Source organism: Mobula birostris, chromosome 11 (genome assembly GCF_030028105.1).
Source record: "Mobula birostris isolate sMobBir1 chromosome 11, sMobBir1.hap1, whole genome shotgun sequence".
Lineage (NCBI taxonomy): Eukaryota > Metazoa > Chordata > Chondrichthyes > Myliobatiformes > Myliobatidae > Mobula > Mobula birostris.
In genome coordinates, this window is record NC_092380.1 from 113883290 (window position 1) to 113903218 (window position 19929).

General features: G+C 42.7%; 1 protein-coding gene across 5 annotated transcripts in view; it reads right to left on the minus strand.

Moving 5' to 3' along the window:
* Positions 1-19929, minus strand: part of usp47 (ubiquitin specific peptidase 47) — a 229929-nt gene that overhangs the window by 85424 nt on the left and 124576 nt on the right. For all 5 annotated transcript variants that reach the window (XM_072272897.1, XM_072272899.1, XM_072272896.1 and 2 more), the window contains 9 exons: positions 19559-19654; positions 19058-19210; positions 17441-17608; positions 13367-13498; positions 11345-11421; positions 4224-4279; positions 2588-2700; positions 1436-1540; positions 630-837 (listed from right to left, as the gene is read on the minus strand). In XM_072272897.1, the coding sequence (XP_072128998.1) occupies positions 630-837; positions 1436-1540; positions 2588-2700; positions 4224-4279; positions 11345-11421; positions 13367-13498; positions 17441-17608; positions 19058-19210; positions 19559-19654 (1108 nt within the window). The remainder of the gene's footprint in view (positions 1-629; positions 838-1435; positions 1541-2587; positions 2701-4223; positions 4280-11344; positions 11422-13366; positions 13499-17440; positions 17609-19057; positions 19211-19558; positions 19655-19929) is intronic.

The window sequence follows — 19929 nt, forward strand, 5'->3', positions numbered from 1 at the left end:
CAAATATTACCCCATCATTCCCTTTTTATTGGGCAATATTTTTATATAGAAATTCTACTGTACACTGCACAGTGTACTATACTAATGCTGCAAAACAACAAATCACCCATCATAAACAAGAGATTCTTCAGTTGCTGGAAATCCAGAGCAACAAACACAAATGCTGGAGGAAGTTAGCAGGTCAGGCAGCATCTATGGAAATGAATAAACAGTTGATGCTTCAGGCTGAGACTCTTCATCAGGATTGGAAAGGAAGGAGGAAAAATTACGGAATTAAAAGGTGGGTGCTACAAAACAACATATTTGTCATCCTACAAGTTCATGATGATAAACCTGATTCTGGACTAAGGGGCGATGATCGTTGCTCCACGAGATGAAAGGGTTTTGAAAACCGGCTTCTACAATTGAAGCAGCAAAACTTCACCAGGAGGTTTCAGACGTAAAGTAGGCTGCTCATTCAGGCAAGATTGAAGGGGTGCTTAATTGCTGCAGCTGCTAACCTTTTGAAGCAGTTTATCAAGAGAGCATTCCAAAACGAAAATGAAATTTCAATACAAGTTACTTCTATGCAGCCATTTGGAAATCAAAACAACTGCATTGCTTTCTTGGCACCAATACGAGAAACTCACCTCCTGACTTGTACGGTTGGAAAATCTGATCAAGTTGCTTCGTTTCCAGCAGCAAGTCAAACATATAAGAGGACTTGACTCCGCCCAGGAGTAGGCCCATAGGAGTATCCTCCTCACCCTCGTATGAACGCTCCAAGTAATCATGGAACTCATCGTACTTGACCAGCCGGCAGCAGTCCAATGGAAGTACATCTTTTAGGCCCATAAGCTTCAAAAAAAAAGGCAGAGAGATAAAAGTTATCATTTACTGGTAAAGCACTTTTAACTGTGGCATAAACTCCAGGGCATGAACTCATTGGAGTTTAGAAGTATGTTTGGCAGGCGAAGGAGTATTAAAACCTACTGCATATTGACTAACTGAGAGAAAGTGAATGTTTCCTATAGTGAGGGAGTCTAGGACCTCAGAATAGAGGTTCATCCAAATAGAACAGAGATGAGGAGGAAATTTTTTTGCCAGAGGGTGGTGAATCTGTAGATGGCCGAGGAGGCTAAGTTATTGGGTATATTTAAAGCAGGGTTTGATAGGTTCTTGATTCATTAGGGCATCAAAGGTTACGGGGAGAAGGCAGGAGAATGGAGTTGAGAAGGATAAGAAGTTGGCAGAGAAGATTTAATGGACAGAATGGCCTAATTCAGCTCCTGTGTCTTATGCATTCTCCACAAACATGCCAGCTGTGTTTCAGGTACAAGAAAATCAAGCAATTTTCCGTAAATGAAAATAGATTTTGGTTATTCTGCTTTGAAAGGAAGACAGCCACTCTCTGATAGAAGAGTACTTAAGTTAAACTCTTTCCGTGTGTTCATACCTTGCATGCAATCTCCACAGCCTCCCGTAACGATTTGTCTTTGTGGACCTCCAGTTTGTTCTCCATCATTACCTGCCGCACGGGGTGCATGCAAAATAGCTTAATCTGTGGCAGAAGAATTACACAAGCCATTAAGACGATTGATGAAAGTTGTTCTTTATTTTTATTTATTTATTTTTTTAAAGAAATACTGCATGGCAACAGGTTTGCCTCCCAACAAGTGAACGTGTTTTTATTCAGACAATGCCGAGCTAAGATCCTCAAAACCTTAGGATGCCATGGTTGCGTAATGGTTAGCTAAGCGCTGCTACAGCCTGAGGTTCAATTCCTACTGCTCTCTATAATGAATTTATACATTCTCCCATTAATATACAACAAAGACTTATGGAAAATTTGTCACATGGATTTAACTGGGTAGCGAGGGTTTGTTGGGTTGAAAGAGTGTTGTTTCCTGCTGCTGTCTGTAAGACGTTTGTACATTCTCCCTGTGACCAATTTAAATCTCCTCTCTCAGTTCAAAGATGTTCAGGTTATAACTAGCTAGTTGTGGGCAAGTTGTGTTGACACCAGAAGTGTGGTGATACTTTCGGTCTACTCCCATCACATGCTTGTTGATGCAAAAATCTCATTTCATTGCATGTTTTAATGTACAAATGACATAATACTAATCTTTCAGAAAGAAGGTGCATCTGGAATGGGATTTTTTTTTTGCCATGGGTGGTGCTACCAATGTCAAAACTCGCCCACCCTATAAACCTTGCCAAGTTCTCATCTGTACACCAGTTCTCCTCTCTCATCCCACAGCTGTCTGTTTCTCCCTCATATGTGCTGATTTTCACCACATTAAGCTCATCGCTGTATTTAACTTGGGTCTCAGAGCTTGAAATACACCAACAGAACCCAGGAACTGTTACAAGGGTTCTGATTTTCCTTTTATATTTAGCAAAAAGCTGCTGTCTTTATAATAGTCAGAGCACTGCAATACAGAAACAGGCCCTTTGGCCCATCTAGTCCACAACAAACTATTATTCTTCCTCTCCCATCAACCCACATAACAACCATAGCCCTTCATATCTCTCCCATCTACATAGTTTATCCAAAACAAAAACTATCTCCAAAATAAAGATGTTAAAGCGTGACTAAGTATAATACCTTGCAAGTGTTGCGTTCAATTTCCTTCTGCCTTTTTTCTTGCTCTTCTGATTCTTTCTCCTTCTGGACCAGATGTTCAATGTGCTTTGGAAAGTCATGCACTTCCAAGAACTCTACCAAAGAAGGAAAGTTATGCTCTGTACTCACACAGAAAAAATAGCTAAACATTCAAGATGTTCTTCTTGCGAGCTTGCATTATGGGCCATCATGCAACAGTAATTAAAGTTTTTAAGGCGTTACTCACTAAAATTACAGGAGTGTGGAAAAGCAGGAAGTGAGCGGATAGACCCTTGGATGGATAAAGCAAACACTAGTTGCTGATAAAGGGACCGCACTGAACCTTGGAAGTGTTTTTGGGCACAAGTCTATCGTGACCTCCTCTGGCATGGTGACAAATTTGTTTGGTAATCTGTGGGTAGGCCATATATATATTTTGTTAGCTTAAATGTTTGGAACAGTCACTGTATTGGTCTAAACAGCCATTTTGCAATGGCCATACCCAGAAAATGCCGAGGACAACAAAATACACACCCAACAACAATGTGAAGAGCAGAATTTCTTGGAAAGATTTACTTTGGAGGGAAATATCAGAGAAGATTCACGTGTTAGAAATCCTTAAGGGAAAAAAACTCACAAAATACGAGAAATTGACAAACTCCATAGTCACATCTACGGTGTAGAGAAAGGACATTTCAACGTTGGTCTTTATGGTCTTAACCTTGAAATTTATGGAATTGGTCTGTAATCAGAATCAAGCTTATTATCACTGACATACGTCTTGAAATTTGTTGTTTTGCAGCAGCTTTAAGGAATAGACAGAGAGTTTAACAGAAGAGCATCTGAGGTTGGGACAAATGCATCACATTAAATGTGTATCTCGGTGACCAACAGCTTTATGGCTAGGCATGACTTTATGTGGCCACAGATGCACAAGCATTGCCAAGGAAACGATCACTCTGCAAAAGATTAAAGTGCCAATACACTTCACAGCCTTGTAAGACCCTTTTTAAAGCCCAGAGACTTGTAAAACAGGAAGTACAGTACCCAATGTGCAAACAACAAACTCACAAAGCAACATCAGTGACCAGATGTTTTCCTGTTGGTGCATGGCAATATTGATCCAAGAAATCTCCTGCTCCACCCAAGATGGTTGCCTGGGTTCATCAGATTTCTGAACGGACTAGGAACACGACCTCACTTTTTGATTTCACATACTACTTTTAAATGCTTATAGTAATTTGTATATATATTGAACTGTACTGCTACCATAAAACAAATTTCTCTACAATATGACAGTGATAATAAACCTGCTTCTTCTTAAGACTTAATATCAGAAAGGCTGAATTACATTCAATACTAACTGAAAGATACCCTTTCACTGCACAATTCAATCAAATCTCTGTCCATTTCAGCCATAAGTCCAGAGTATCCTGGTTCATATCTCCATTTTTAGAAGTTGACAAATGACTGAATGAAGAAGGCAAGGAATCATGGGCAACACAAAAGTGGGCAAAGGTTAAACTTGTGCAGTAAAAAGGAAAAATATTAAAGAATATTCCTGCAGCAAACAGCAAGAGGAGTAATGCTGTGTTGTGTTGAAACTTTTTGGTAAATGTGGTAAAGTAAATTCACTCACTTGCATTCCTTGTGGACTCCTTTTGTCTGTAAATTAACATGTACGCATTGGTCGAGCTGGCGAGAGAGAAAGTTCAGCTGTTAGCAACACTATTCTCAGCTCAGAACTTGCTATAATAGATAGCAGAACCTGATCCCCTATGAAATATTCATACACATAGCAAATGCACATTTGCTCTGGCTCTTACTGAATTCCTTACAACTGCCACAGCGGAATACCACAATGAATAGGAAAACGTAGGCACACATTGTACAGTGCAGTAACACTTGTTTTCTCCACAAATGAATGATGCCATTAACACAACTATATTACTGCAGCTGCTCATATCTTCACAGTATGGCAAGGTTTTAGTGATTCAAACTGAACTGGGGTTTTTATTTTATTTTATTTAGAGATAGAGTGGGGAACAAGCCCTACTAGCCCAACGAGCTGCACAGCTCAGCAACCCACTGATTAATCCCAGCATAGTCACAGGACAATTTACAATGACCAATTAACCTACTAACTGGTACGTCTTTGTACTGTGGAAGGAAACTGGGGCACCCAGAGAAAATCCACGTGCATATGGGAAGGACATACAAACTTGCTGACAAAGGACGCCAGAATTGAACTCTGAACTCTGGCACTCAAGTTGTAATAGCATGCTAACTACCACGCTACCAAGGTGCCCACTTTCCAATATTAGTGAAATCAGAGAATCTACCTCAAATACTTAGAAAGTGATAGAAATCACTAAAGTAGAGTTAGATATTCTGGCCTTAAAAAAAAATTAAGGAACTCTGTTTAATTGAGTGTTATATCTCAACGCATGGAGTATAAGAAGTAAGGTGGATGATCTTGTTGCACTATTAGAGATCGTCAGGTATGAAATTGTGGCCATCACTGAATCGTGGCTGAAGGATGGTTATTGTTGGGAGCTGAATATTCAAGGTTACATATTGTATTAGAGGGATGGGAAGGTAGGCAGAGGGGGTGGTGTAGCTCTGCTGGTAAAGAATGGCATCAAATCAGTAGAAAGATGTGACATAGGATCGGAAGATGTTGAATCCTTGTGGGTTGAGTTAAGAAACTGCAAAGGTAAAAGAACCCTGATGGCAGTTACATACAGACCTCCCAACTGTAGCTGGTTGTGGACCATAGATCACAACAGGAAATAGAAAAGGCGTGTCAGAAGGGCAATGTTATGATAGTCATGGGAGATTTCAACATACAGGTCAACTGGGAAAATCAGGTTGGAAATGGATCTTTGTTGAATGCCTATGAGATGGCTTTTCAGAGCAGTTTTTCGTTGAGATTGCTAGGGGGTCAACTATACAGGATTGGGTGTTATGTAGTGAACCGAAGGTGATTTGGGAGCTTAAGGTAAAAGAAATCTTAGGAGGCAGTGATCACAATATGATTGAGTTCAACTTGAAATGTGTAAGGGAGAAAGTAAAGTCTAATGAAGCAGTACTCCAGTGGAGTACAGGAAATTATTGTAGTATGAGAGAGGAGGTGGCCAAAGTAAATTGGAAGGAATTGCTGGCAGGGATCACAGCAGAGCCCTACATTCCTCCTTAGAACATCTGGAGAATAAAGACGCATACGCAAGGCTCCTTTTCATTGACTACAGCTCTGCCTTTAATACAATCATTCCAAATAAACTGATTCCTCAGCTCCGGAACCTGGGCCTTAGCACTCAGATCTGCAGCTGGATCTTCAACTTCCTCACAGACAGGACCCAGGCTGTAAAAATAGGGGACAAGCTCTCCTCTACAATCACTCTGAGCACTGGTGCCCCACAAGGCTGTGTACTCAGCCCCCTGCTGTACTCATTGTACACCCATGATTGCGTAGCCAAGTTTCCATCAAACTCAATATATAAGTTTGCTGATGACACAACAATTGTAGGCTGCATCTCGGGTAATGATGAGTTTGAGTAGAGAGAGGAAATTAAGAACCTGGTGGCATGGTGCGAAGGCAATAACCTATCCCTCAACGTCAGCAAGACGAAGGAATTGGTTGTTGACTTCAGAAAAAGTAGCGGACCGCACGACCCAATTTACATCAGTGGTGCGCAAGTGGAACACGTCAAAAGCTTTAAGTTCCTCAGGGTCAATATCACAAATGACCTGACTTGGTCCAACCAAGCAGAGTTCACTGCCAAGAAGGCCCACCAGCACCTTTACTTCCTGAGAAAACTAAAGAAATTGGCCTGTCCCCTAAAACCCTCACTAATTTTTATAGATGCACCGTAGAAAGCATTCTTCTAGGGTGCATCACAACCTGGTATAGAAGTTGTCCTGTCCAAGACCGAAAGAAGCTGCAGAAGATCGTGAACACGGTGCAGCACATCACACAAACCAATCTTCCGCCTGTGGACTCACTTTACACCGCACACTGTCGGAGCAGTGCTGCCAGGATAATCAAGGACGCTACCCACCCAGCCAACACACTTTTCGTCCCTCTTCCCTCTGAGAGAAGACTCAGGAGCTTGAACACTCGTACGGCCAGATTTGGGAACAGCTTCTTTCCAACTGTGTTAAGACTGCTGAACGGATGCTGACCCGGATCTGGGCCGTACCCTCCAAATATCCAGACCTGCCTCTCGGTTTTTTTGCACTACCTTACTTTCCATTCTTCTATTTTCTATTTATGATTTATAATTTAAATTTTTAATATTTACTAATATTTACTATTTTTAATATTTAATATTTGTAATCCAGGGAGCAGAAAGCGCAGAATCAAATATCGCTGTGATGATTGTACGTTCTAGTATCAATTGTTTGGCAACAATAAAGTATAAAGTATTAAAGTATAAAGAGCAGCACTGGCGTGCATTTCTGGGAAAATTAAGGAATGTGCAGGATAGATGCACTCAAAAAATGAAGAAATATGCGTAGCCAAGTAGTACCACCATGGCTGACAAGGGAATTCAAAGCTAATGTAAGAGCAAAGGAGAGGGCATACAAATCAAAAATTAACGGGAAAATTGAGGATTGGGAAGCTTTTAAACACCTACAGGATGCACCAAAAAGGATCATTCGGGGGAGAAAAGATGAAATATGAAACAAGCTAGCAAACAATATAAAGTGGATATTAAAAGCTTTTTAAGTATGCAAACAATAAAACAGATGAGAGTGGATAGAGGGCCGCTAAAAATAGAGAACAGCCCAGCACAGGCCTTTCAGCCCATTATATTGTGCTGAGTTTTTTAACCTACTCTAAGATCAATCACAGTTCCCTCCTATATAACCCTCCATTTTCTTATCATCCATGTGTCTATCTAAAAATCTCTCAAACGCCCTTAAATGTACCTGCCTCTACCACCACCTCTGCTAGTTTCACACGCCCACCATTCCCGTGTAAAAAAAAACTACCTCTGACATCTCAATACTTTCCTCCAGTCACCTTAAAATATTTCTTTTTCTTAATCTGCAAATGCCTGCATGAAGATAAACCTGAATGTAGTATATGGTAACATATCCGTACTTTGATAATAAATTTACTTTGAACTTGGAAGGGCAGGGTAACAGCTCTGGAATCAAACCGTGTTTGACTGGAGGAAGCATAGACGTCAGCTGGCCACACGAGTAGATAAGGTGGGGTTAGCGCGACGCTACAACAGCTCAGGTGTTCAGGAGTTTGCTGTTCAATTCCACCACCGTTCTATAAGGATTCTCTGAACGTCCTCCCCATGGAATATGTGGGTTCTCCCTGGATGCTTCACTTTCCTCCCACAATCCAAGGACATACTGGATAGGTTAATTGGTCATTGTAAACTGTCCTGTGATTAAGTTCGATTTAATCGGGGTTGTGGGGTTGCTGGGGCAGCTGAGGCTTTAAGGGCCAGAAAAGCCTACACTGCACTGCATCACTAAATCAATAAATCAGGTGTATGGCACCCTTTCCTTCATTGGTCAGGATATTTGAGTACAATTCAAAGAATGCACTCCATCTTTCATCACTGCCCTTATACCTTACTGTCAACTTGCAATGCATTTCTCTGTAAATATAGCACTATAACGTGCTTCCGTTATAGCTTCCCCTTTGGATGACTTCACTGCAACCATGTTTGGAATGATTTGCCAGAATAGCACACAACATTTCTCCACTGTATTTCCATACATGTGAAAACAAAAAAAGAAATTACTAAATTAATTGAACTCCACCCTGGACAGTCCCAAACCCACCCCTGAAAAGAGGAGGGTTGGGGATGAACTCCCCATGGACAGTCCCAAACCCGGCTGTGAAAGGAGGAGGGTTGGGTATGAACTCCCCATGGACAGTCCCAAACCCGGCTGTGAAAGGAGGAGGGTTGGGTATGAACTCCCCATGGACTGATTATCCCCATTCATACCACCAGAAACACACATTGTTATTTTTATTTCCCCGAAGTTCAAAGTAAATTCATAATCAAAGTACATACATCATCACCATTTACAACCATGACACGCATTTTCTAGTGGGCACTCTCAATAAATCCCATCACCATAATAGAATCAATGAAAGGCCGCGCCCACTGGGTGTACAACCGGTGTGCAAAAGACAAAAATGTGCAAATACAAAAAGAAAGAAATAATAATATTAAATAACTAAGCAATAAATAGCGAGGACATTACATGAACAGGTTGTGTAAATTCCCAACTTCACCTCCTTCATTTTGCATTCCATCTTTTGATTCAAAAAGCAAGGATGATATTCATTAACAGATTAAAATAGCATCCTATCTCCGAATCTGTGTGCCTTTGCTTCTCCCAGACCCTCCCCGCACTCCCTTGGCATCCCCCGGACCCTCCCGGTACTCCCTTGGCATCCCCCGGACCCTCCCGGTGCTCCCTTGGTATCCCCCGGACTCTACTGGCACTCCCTTGGCATCGCCCGGACCCTCCCGGTGCTCCCTTGGCATCCCCCGGACTCTACTGGCACTCCCTTGGCATCCCCCAGACCCTCCCGGCGCTCCCTTGGCATCCCCCAGACCCTCCCACTACTCCCTTGCTCCCTTGGCATCCCCCGGACCCTCCCGGCGCTCCCTTGGCATCCCTGGACCCTCCCACTACTCCCTTGCTCCCTTGGCATCCTCCGGACCCTCCCGGCGCTCCCTTGGCATCCCCCGGACTCTACTGGCACTCCCTTGGCATCACCCGGACTCTAATGGCACTCCCTTGGCATCCCCCGGACCCTCCCAGCGCTCCCTTGGCATCCCCCAGACCCTCCCGGCGCTCCCTTGGCATCCCCCGGACCCTCCCGGCACTCCTTTGGCATCCCCCGGACTCTACTGGCACTCCCTTGGCATTCCCCGGACCCTCCCGGCACTCCCTTGGCATCTCCTGGACCCTCCCGGCACTCCCTTGGCATCCCCCGGACTCTACTAGCACTCCCTTGGCATCCCCTGGACCCTCCTGGTGCTCCCTTGGCATCCCCTGGGCACTCCCTTGGCATCCCCCGGACTCTAATGGCACTCCCTTGGCATCCCCCGGACCCTTCCGGCGCTCCCTTGGCATCCCCCAGACCCTCCTAGTGCTCCCTTGGCATCCCCCGGACCCTCCCGGTGCTCCCTTGGCATCCCCCGGACCCTCTCGGCTCTCCCTTGGCATCCCCCGAACCCTCCCGGTGTTCCTTTGGCATCCCCCGGACCCTCCCGGCACTCCCTTGGCATCCCTCGGACCCTCTTGGCACTCCCCTGGCATCCCCCGGACCCTCCTGGTGCTCCCTTGCTATACTCCTGACCCTCCCGGCACTCCCTTGCTCCCTTGGCATCCCCCGGACCCTCCCGGCGCTCCCTTGGCATCCCCCGGACCCTCCCGGCACTCCCTTGGCATCCTCCCGGACCCTCCCGGCACTCCCTTGCTCCCTTGGCATCCCCTGGACTTTCCCGACACTCCCTTGGCATCCCCTGGACTCTCTCAACACTCACTTGACATCTCGAAACTTTCCCAACACTCCCTTTAAACCTGTACCTTCCATCAACTTATTTTTTGTTTATTTAGAGTTACAGTGCGGCCCAACGATCCACATTGGCCAGGAACACACCTATTTAACACTAACCCAATCACAGGACAATTTCCAATGACCAATTAACCTACTAACCATTATGTCTTTGAACTGTGGGAAGAAACACGGACGCAAACTCGTTCCCGGCAGTGGTGGGATTTGAACCCAGAACTCAGATGCCCTGAGCTGCAATATTGTCGTGCTAACTGCTACCCACTGTGACAGCCAAATATAACCACTTCCAAACTAACTTTCATTTGCCGTATATCAATTCACCTGTACATCCATGTCCCACTGAAGGCAAGCAGCAATTAATCTGAGCACAGAAATGAGCTACAGACAAAAAAAAAACAGGAAAAATAAACAAAATGCCAGAGGAACTCAACAGGTCAGGCAGCATCTATGGAAATGAATAAACAGTTCACATTTTGGGCCGAGACACTTCATCTCCTGAAGTTCTGAAGATTCAGCCCGAAACATCGACAGTTTTATTCCCCTCCGTAGATGCTGCCTGACCCGCTGAGTTCCTCCAGCATTTTGTGTGTGTGTTGCTCTGGGTTTCCAGCATCTGCAGAATCTCTTGTGGGAAAAATTCTTTTGGTTCTGTGGTCTGCCACTTAAAAATTAACTGGGGAATGGAAAACCTCTTTGCTCTTCAAAAGCACTGTAGTACCTTTTACATCCAAATGGGGGGCAGGCAGGACCCCTTAGCATCTCAGTTTAGAGGCAGTGTGGTGCTCTTCCAGTTCTGTATTAGAGTGCTTAGATGGACACATGCTGAACACTAACATACCTGATTTTATTAAATACTTGGATCTACATTACAAAGACAGGAAGAGAAAACCTCAACTCTAAACGGATTCCACAACCTATGGATACACTTCCAAGGACTCTACAACTCATGTTTGCAGTATTTTTTTTGTATTTGTGCAATTCATCTCCTTTTGCACATTGGTTGTTTGCCAGTTGTTGTTGGTGTGTAGTTCTACTGTGAAATCCCACAAGAAAAAATAATCTGTGTTGTATATGAATACAAATTTACTCTGAATGTTGAAATGGTGTTCAGACATTTCTACTGATCCTTCTGCTGTTGAAAGCTATAACCAAGGATACACAGTAAATAATATTAGTGAGTGCCAAGTAGTCACCTAGCAAGGGCGCTTGAGTAGTAACCTCTGGTCACTGCAGAGCCACCATACGTTTTCCTGATATCATCCTGAGTGATCTAAAAAGGAAGAAAGATATATAATTACATCCAACTGAAGTAACCCTGAAATCTATGTATTCAATGTTACCACTTGCTTCTGGAAACTGCTTTAATTGAGCAATTTTTAAAACATTTTTAAGAAATCTTTGATGAAATAGTTACATGCAAGTATTAACTTATTTTAACAACTATAACTCCACCAGGTGAAGTCCAGTTACACTGTGATAGAGTGTAAAATATTGAAGGGTTAGTTCAAGAAAATGACATTATGGTAAACAATTAACCATGACCTTAATGAATGTCAGAACATGGACAAGGTACTAAGTTCAATTTTAATTTTATTAATTTAGAGATACATTAATTTAAAGGTTCTTTTGGCCCAGCAACCCACCAATTTAACCCTAGCCTAATCACAGGACAATTTACAATGACCAATGAACCTACTATTTGATAGATCTTTGTAACATGTGATGGAACCAGATCATCGAGAGTAAACCCATGCATACTGGGGAGGACGTACAAACTCCTTACAGAGGACGCCAGAATTGAACTAGAACTCCAACGCCCTGAGCTATAATAGCGTCACACTAACCTCCAGTCTACCGAGGCGACCCATTTCTTATATTTCTCTTAAAATGGCCCCATCTAGATATTCACAAACACAGCAATATTTTCCTGTATTTCACTGTTATCTTTTGTAGAATGAATTCTAAACGCCAAGGTAAGAAGCAAATATATTTGGTACCCAGCTAACAACCTCACAGTTTGTTCTCTTCCAACCCTGGCACAGTGTGCACCACCTACTGAATGTACTGCAGACACTTATCCTAGGATATCCCAATGACTCCCAAACCCACAACCATCAGCATCCAACACCCTCAAGCACTGTAGGAGCATATTAGATCCGACTGTTAAATTCTTAGACTACTTGTTATTTTCATTGCAGTTTAATGATTAATTGTCTGCTTGTAGGTTATATAATTACTTACATAAAAGTAACTGTATAGTATGCTTCCTCCTAGTCATAGTATGTATATGCAGTTGTTCATTGTGTCCCCAGAGGCTATATTGCTATGATTCTGGAAGCTTCTCTTGGTGTTGCATTACTTGAATAAGAGCTATCTCAATGGTTGAATGTGAATGAAATTTACCTTATCGCTGGGTGTAACAATAGCTAATCATAAGGCAGCACCATCTTAGTTTTTTTGCTTCTCCCTTCACGTATAGACCTCTATCACTGTTTATTTCAATTTCTCTTTGTTCTAAATGATAGTGAAGCAACAAGTTTTGAGCTTCTTTCCTGACTTCTGACAGAATCTTGGATTAAAAACATCAGGATCCAACAAGCATCATCATCAAAAGTCTCGAATCAATGTCTTAATGCCACCACCTCATGAACTACTATGGATGGGCAATAAATGCCAGCCTTCTCAGCATCTTGATTCTCTACAGAAGCTTTGACGAGGTTCGCTTTTAAATAAGCAGCTATCATCTTAATCAACAACACTGGCACCAGGACTTTTAATACAGCACAATGCTCTAAGGTGCTTCACTGGGGTAAAATTCAAAACAGAATCTGTCACGTAGTTGCATTAGAGTACATCGCAGTCAAAAGCTCCACTGGAAAAGGAGGAAGGTTTAGTAAGGGAATTTCAGAGCCTAGGACAAGGGCAGCTACAAGCAGTTCCATCGGTGGCAAAGTTGTCAAAACCAGGACTATCTGATGTGCCAGAAATGGAAAAGTACTCACATCTTGGTGAGGAGATTACAAAGAAAGGGAGTGAGTCCAGACCGACGGATATGGTTGATAGCTAACAAGCAGCATACAGAGAGGGCGGGGAAGCAGCGGTTAGATTATAATTCGGAGAGAACAGGAATGACAGTGGTTTTATAAGTAGGGCGTTTGTAAATCAGACGGAGTTTTGCTGCATTCCTGTGTATAAGGCATACTATGCTTGCTTACCCTGCTCACATGCTGATCGTTGAAACTGTACCATTGCCCGTCACTGAATGATTTAATACAGGCATAGTAATGTCCACCTGCGGCACTGCCCGAATGAACCATCACCGAGAAGAGTTCATAAATCCAGCCACTCTGAAAGAATAGCACAGGGAGTAACCTTAAATAACCAGAGTTATAAACAGGCAGAAAGTTATAAAATCAGCCAGTTCCATCATGGACACTAGCCTCCCCAGCATACAGTACATCTTCAGAAGGTGATGCCTCTAAAAGGTGGCATCCATTATTACAGGCCCCCATCACCCATTGCTACCATCAGGGAGGAGGTACAACAGCCTGAAGACACACATTCAATATTTCAGGAACAGCTTCTTCCCCTCTGCCATCAGATTTCTGAATGGACAATGAACCCATGAACATCACACTCTTATTTTGCTCTCTTTTTGCATTTATATTTATTATTGTAATTTATAGATTTTTTTTATTATGTATTGTAATGTACTGCTGCCACAGAACAACCTATTTCAGGACATATGCCAATGATATTAAATCAGATTCTGACTTTCACTGCATCAGTGAGTGATACAACAGTACAGAAAAAAGACATTGCCTGTGCTGGCTCTTAGAAAGAACAAACCAGTTAGTTCCAGTTGCCTGCACTTCCCCAAAATCTCTTCACACAAAACATTCTAAACTCGAGCACAAAGTAAAATAATCATCACACCCACACCCTCTATCCCCATACTTCTGCCAAACACCTTAAAAGGCTAGGGAGGTGTACATCCCTTAATGGAGAATGTCTGCGCATGAAATTGTTTAACAGGCCTGATACACACAGTCATTGACAGGTTGGGGTCAGGGTGCAGTGCCATGAGTGCATGACGACTGAGGACCCTTCACCATAGTTGTGATGTATCAGCTTCCATCAGCTCCACCACTGAGGTCTTGGTTGGATCGCTCTTTGACCGGAACCTCCACCTTGACCTTATTGCCATGGGTGACCCGATCAGGAGTTGAGCTCCAGATGGCACCACATGAGGGATCTCAGGAATTCACAAGCCTCTCCACCACAACAAGGTGATGGACCTTGCCTGGTTACCAACCCTTCTACCACAGGTTTCAGGGTCCACCTTACTTACTTTGTGAAAATTCTTTAATGCTTAAAAAAATGCTGAACTGATCTTAATACAATTTCAAAACCAAGGCTGAGTGAACTGCTACAACAAATCTGTGAGCAGAATCAAAATCAGCTTTATTATCGATGATATATCAATCTTTCTAAAACCTATCAATTATCGAAAGGCCAAGATGGATTGGATGTGAAGAGGATGATTTCTAAAGTGGGGAAGTATAGCACTGGAGGGCATATCCTCAGTATATAAAGTTGCCCTTTAGAACAGAGATGAGGAGGAATTTTGTTAGCCAAAGTCTGGTGAATCTGTGGAATTCATTACCAGACGGCTGTGGGGGCCAAGTCAATGGGTGTATTTAAAGTGGAGGTTGAAAGGTTGTTCATTAATAAGGAAGCCAAAAATTATGGGGAGAAAGCAGAAGAATAGGATTGAGAAGGATGATCAATCAGCAACAATGGAATGATGGGGCAGACACGATGGGCCAAACAGACTAATTCTGTTCCTATGTCTTATGGTCATACTGCATGTCATGAAATTTGTTCTTTTGCGGCAGCAGTACAGTACAAAACATTAAAAAATTACTCTAAGTTACAATAAGTAAGAAAAAAATAAGTAATGCAAAAAGTGAGGTAGTGTTCATCGTCCATTCAGAAATCCGATGATGGATGGGAAGAAGCTGTTCCCAAATATTGAGTCTCTCTCTTCAGGCTCTTGTTCCTTCTTCTGATGATAGTAATGAAAAGAGGGCACATACTGGGTGGTGGGGGTCTATATTGATGGATGCTGCCTTCTTCAGGCATTGCCTATTGAAGATGTCCTCAATGGTGGGGAGTCCAGTGTCAATGATGGAGCTGGCTGAATTTACACTTAGCTTTACAAATAATGGTACGAACCTTGGAATTCTGGTAGCAGTAGCTATGTATAATCATTGTGAAATATTCATTCAAGTACCAAAACAATGCAGCAGCTGAACGAAACATTGGTTAGACTGCAATACTGGTCACCCACCAAACTACAAGAGTGATGTTGTAGCAATAGAAACAGTGCAGAAGAGATCAGAAACAACAGGAATTCTGCAGATGCTGGAAATTCAAGCAACACACATCAAAGTTGCTGGTGAATGCAGCAGGCCAGGCAGCATCTCTAGGAAGAGGTGCAGTCGACGTTTCAGGCCGAGACCCTTCGTCAGGATCAGGTTTACATGACAAAGTGTGGGTCTTAGACTCCTGTACCTTGATGGTAGCAATGAGAAAATGCCCTGTCTCAGTTATTGAGGGTCTTTAGGGATGAATGTAGCCTTCTTGAAGCACTGCCTTTTGAAGACATCTTCTATGATAGGGCAGACTACACCCATGATGGAGCTCGCTAAGTCTGCAACCCTCTGCAGCTCTTGCGATCCAGTGCATTACAGCTTCCGTACCGGGCTGGGATGCAACCAGTCACAACCTTCTCCACAGTAATCTGGTGACATATTAAATCTCCTAGCAAAGTACAGTTGCTAGCATGGCTTCTTTGTGACTGTATCATTGTGTTGGGCCCAAGATATATCCTCAGATGTTGACACCCAAGAACTTGAAGCTGCTCACCCTGACCACTATGAACCCCTCAATAAGGAACGGTGTGTGTTCTCCGGACTTCTCCTTCCAGAAGACCATAATGAATTTCTTCGTTTTCCTGGTATTTATATAGAAGTATATCATTTATGTATCACCCAGCCAATTTATCTCATTCCTGTCTGCCGTCTCTCTGTCATTGCAGATTTTACCAACTGTGGTGTGTTGGATCTTAGATTCTTAGACTGCTTAACTGTTAGTTTCTTCCAGTTTAATTAACTGCCTGCTTGTATTTTATACTATATTATATACAAGGAACTGCCTAGTATGTTTCCAAGTGGTCACAGTATGCATATGCAGTTGCTCAATGCCTCCCCTCATGGCTATACTGGTATGATTCTGGAAGCTTCTCTTGGTACTCCATTATTTGAATAGGGGGTAGCTCATTGGTCAATTCTTATCTACAAATGTGAATGGAATTTTCCTTATCTATGGGTATAAGAGTGCTGCACCACAATGTTAGTGGCATCTTAGTTCTCAGCTCAGTACATCTCTATCAGTTTGTTTCAATTTCTCTGTTGTATTAATGCTTCATAAAACGATCGTGAAGCAACTAGCTTTGTGCCTCTTTCCTGACTTCTGAAAGAACCTTAGATTAAGACATCAGAATCCAGCAGTGTCACCTGGTATTTTTGCCACACAATCATGACTGTAGACAGTAGAGCAAAGCATGCACCCTTGAGATGTGCTTGCATTGATTGTCAGTGAGAAGATGGCATTAATCACTGATTTGTCGTCTGCAGTCTTCTGATAAGGAAGTTACAGATCCAGGTGCAGAGGGAGGTAGAGGTTCAGGTTTTCAATAACACTGAGGGGATGATGGCATTATTACTGAGCTGCCAGTCATCAACAGTGTCTTAGTGCTTTAAACCACAGTGGAGAGCCTGTGTGATTCCTGTAAATCTGTTGTGACAGTAAGCAAATTGAGGCAGATTTAGGTCCTTCCTCAGGCAGGAGTTAAGACAGTGAAGATGGAAACATTCAATTAGAGGGAAACATTGGTAGACTGGACAAAATGGTAGCAGATACAATTCATTTAAGTACATGGAAGGATATTCACAGGAAAACAAAGTGCTTTCTAAATAGTCTGAAGGCATAAGGCTTAAAGACTTTGACAGGAAGATCAGTAAAATTTTACTGACAGAAGAAAAAGTAATTTTTAGAAAATAAAGAGTTCTGACCTTCACATTGCAAACACAGCAGCTTATGTTTATCTGGATTAAACCCCATCTGCTATCTCTCAGCCATTTCCCCAACACATTTAGAAAGAACAGAAATTTCACGTATATCGTAATAGACCCCAAAACAAAGTCACTGATCATACCATGTACCTTTTCATTGCCTGCTTTTGAAGTTTTATCACTAGTGCCGCTATTGTCCAGGCAGATGCCTTCGTCCACAACATCATCGTTGGAGAAGTCATTGCTCAACTGATCACTGTGACAACTCCCTTCATTTTCAGCACCACTATCTGTGCAGCTCTCAGTCTGAGGAGATTTCTGTGAAAGCAAAACGTCCTAGATAGATCACACAGAGTCAGGTAGCATCTTTGACTAGACCATATGACACAGGAGCAGAATTAGGCTATCTGGCCCATCGAGTCTGCTCTCCCATTCCATCATGGCTGATTTATTATCCGTCTCAACCCAGTCTCTTGCCTTCTCCTCATGACTAATCAAGAACCCATCAACCTCTGCTTTAAATAACTTGGGCTCCATAGCTGTCTGTGGCAATGAATTCCATAGATTCACAACCCTCTGGTTAAAGAAATTCCTCTTTATCTCTGTTCTAAAGGGACACTGTTCTATTCTAGGCTGTGCCCCCTGCTCGAAGACTCTCCCACTACAGGAAACATCCTCTCCACATCCTCTATGTAAGCCTTTCAATATTTAATAGGTTTCCATGAGATACCCCACCCCAATTCTTCTAAATTTCAGACAGTACAGGCCCAGAGCTCCTCATATGTTAAGAGGGAATCAATAGAGTGCACAACCAGAGGCTTTTTTCCAGGGCAGAAATGGCTATACAAGGGAGTATTAATTTAAGGTAATTGGAGGCTAGCATAGGGGGAATGTCAGTTTTTTTTCTTTAAATACACAGACTGGAGAGTCTTTGTTACTCGTTGCTAGGTCAGCATTCATGGGGCAAGGGGCCTGTACTGTGTTATACTGTTCTATGCCAATACACCACAGGATCAGGCCATTCAGCCCAACTAGTCCATGCCAATCATAGGGTCCACCCAGCTAGTCCTAATTCCCTGTCTATGACCCATATCCCTCTTAGCCCCTCCCCTCCATGTACCAATCCAAGTGCTTCTCATTGTACCTGCCTCAACCACATCCTCATTCCATATACTCACCATCCTCTTCCTGAAGTTGTCCTTCAGGCTCTTTTTAAATCTTTTTCCTCATCCTAAACCTAAGCCCCCCCAAGTTCTGGAGTTCCCTACCCTGAAGAAAAGACTTTTTTTCTCATGTTTCTCCCATTGCTGTGAATGGCAGCTGAATCTCACCCACCCTGCTCACGGACAGTTTGTCCTACTCCCATCAGGGAGGAGTCTACAGTGCATACACGCCAAGACCACCAGACTCAAAAACAGTTACTTTCTCCAAGCAGTAAGAAAGCAATCTCGTGTATTTACATTTATTGTGTGTTTTTTTTATTATTGTATTTTTTATTAAGAACTCAGTGGTCTTTTATTCTATTATGGTTCTTGGATTTACTGAGTATGATAGCATGAAAACTAATCTCAGGGTTGTATACGGTCACATAGGTACTTTGCCAATAAATTAATTTCGAACTTTTTTGGGGGCTGCATCAGATCCAGAGTAACAATTATTTTGTTCTCCTTTAGACTCATAGACTGGAAATGACATCAAATAATCTTGAATCTTGGAAATCCATTCTGCTGCATCTCGTCAGTGGAGCTGAAGTGTCATTGAACTTACTTCTTCTTCAAAGTCTATGAAAGGACTCATGTCCAACTCAGCTGGAAACGTCATCCGATCGTTCAGCTTTATTCTGTGCATGGTGGTGTAGTCAAAATCAAACCGCTTCAGCTGCAGTGTCAGTAGATACGGGAAATGAAGGAACTTCAATCCCTACAAGGAAACAAAACAAGATTGCAAATCAGATTAAACATCTGGCACCAGTGGCATCGCAGGAGTTGTCAGTCAGCAATGAACTCAAAGAAGAACTGTCTTAGAGGCTCCAGCTCTGGATTTTTCCACAGGGTTTACTCCCATGAGTGGGTACAGCCTTCTGCAATGCCTTTAGGTTCATTAACTGTGTGAAGAGAGGGATCCTGCTGCATGGGCAACAGCTTGCTCTCCATACAGTACTGCCCTAGCTTGCATACTGGCCTGTGTAGACAGCTAGGACGCAATATCTATGGTCAATCCCAAACAATAGAGAGCCTCAACAGATTTGTACCACCTGAAATAATTTACCTTGCGGGCATCACATTTTTTCTTACAGCGCTCACAGAAGTATTGGTTGGGGCCATCCAGGGTCTCAGGCTGGACAAACGCTTGCAAAGCTTCTTCCTGGAATACCAGAACAGGCAAAAAAAAACACTTCAGCACACTAACAGCTAACAGACTTCCAATCGCGCATTCCTTCAGCAATGTTAAAGGGAAAAGACAGTGTACACAGCTTGTTTCAATAATGTGACTCAAGGTCAAGTTTACTGTCATACATGTATACTACCAAACAAAGCAATGTTTCTCTGGATCAAGGTGCACAACACAGTACATAGAACTCACACAAAACACAAAAATTACCACAACTAGCAAGTAACAAAATATACAGTATTCCAGAA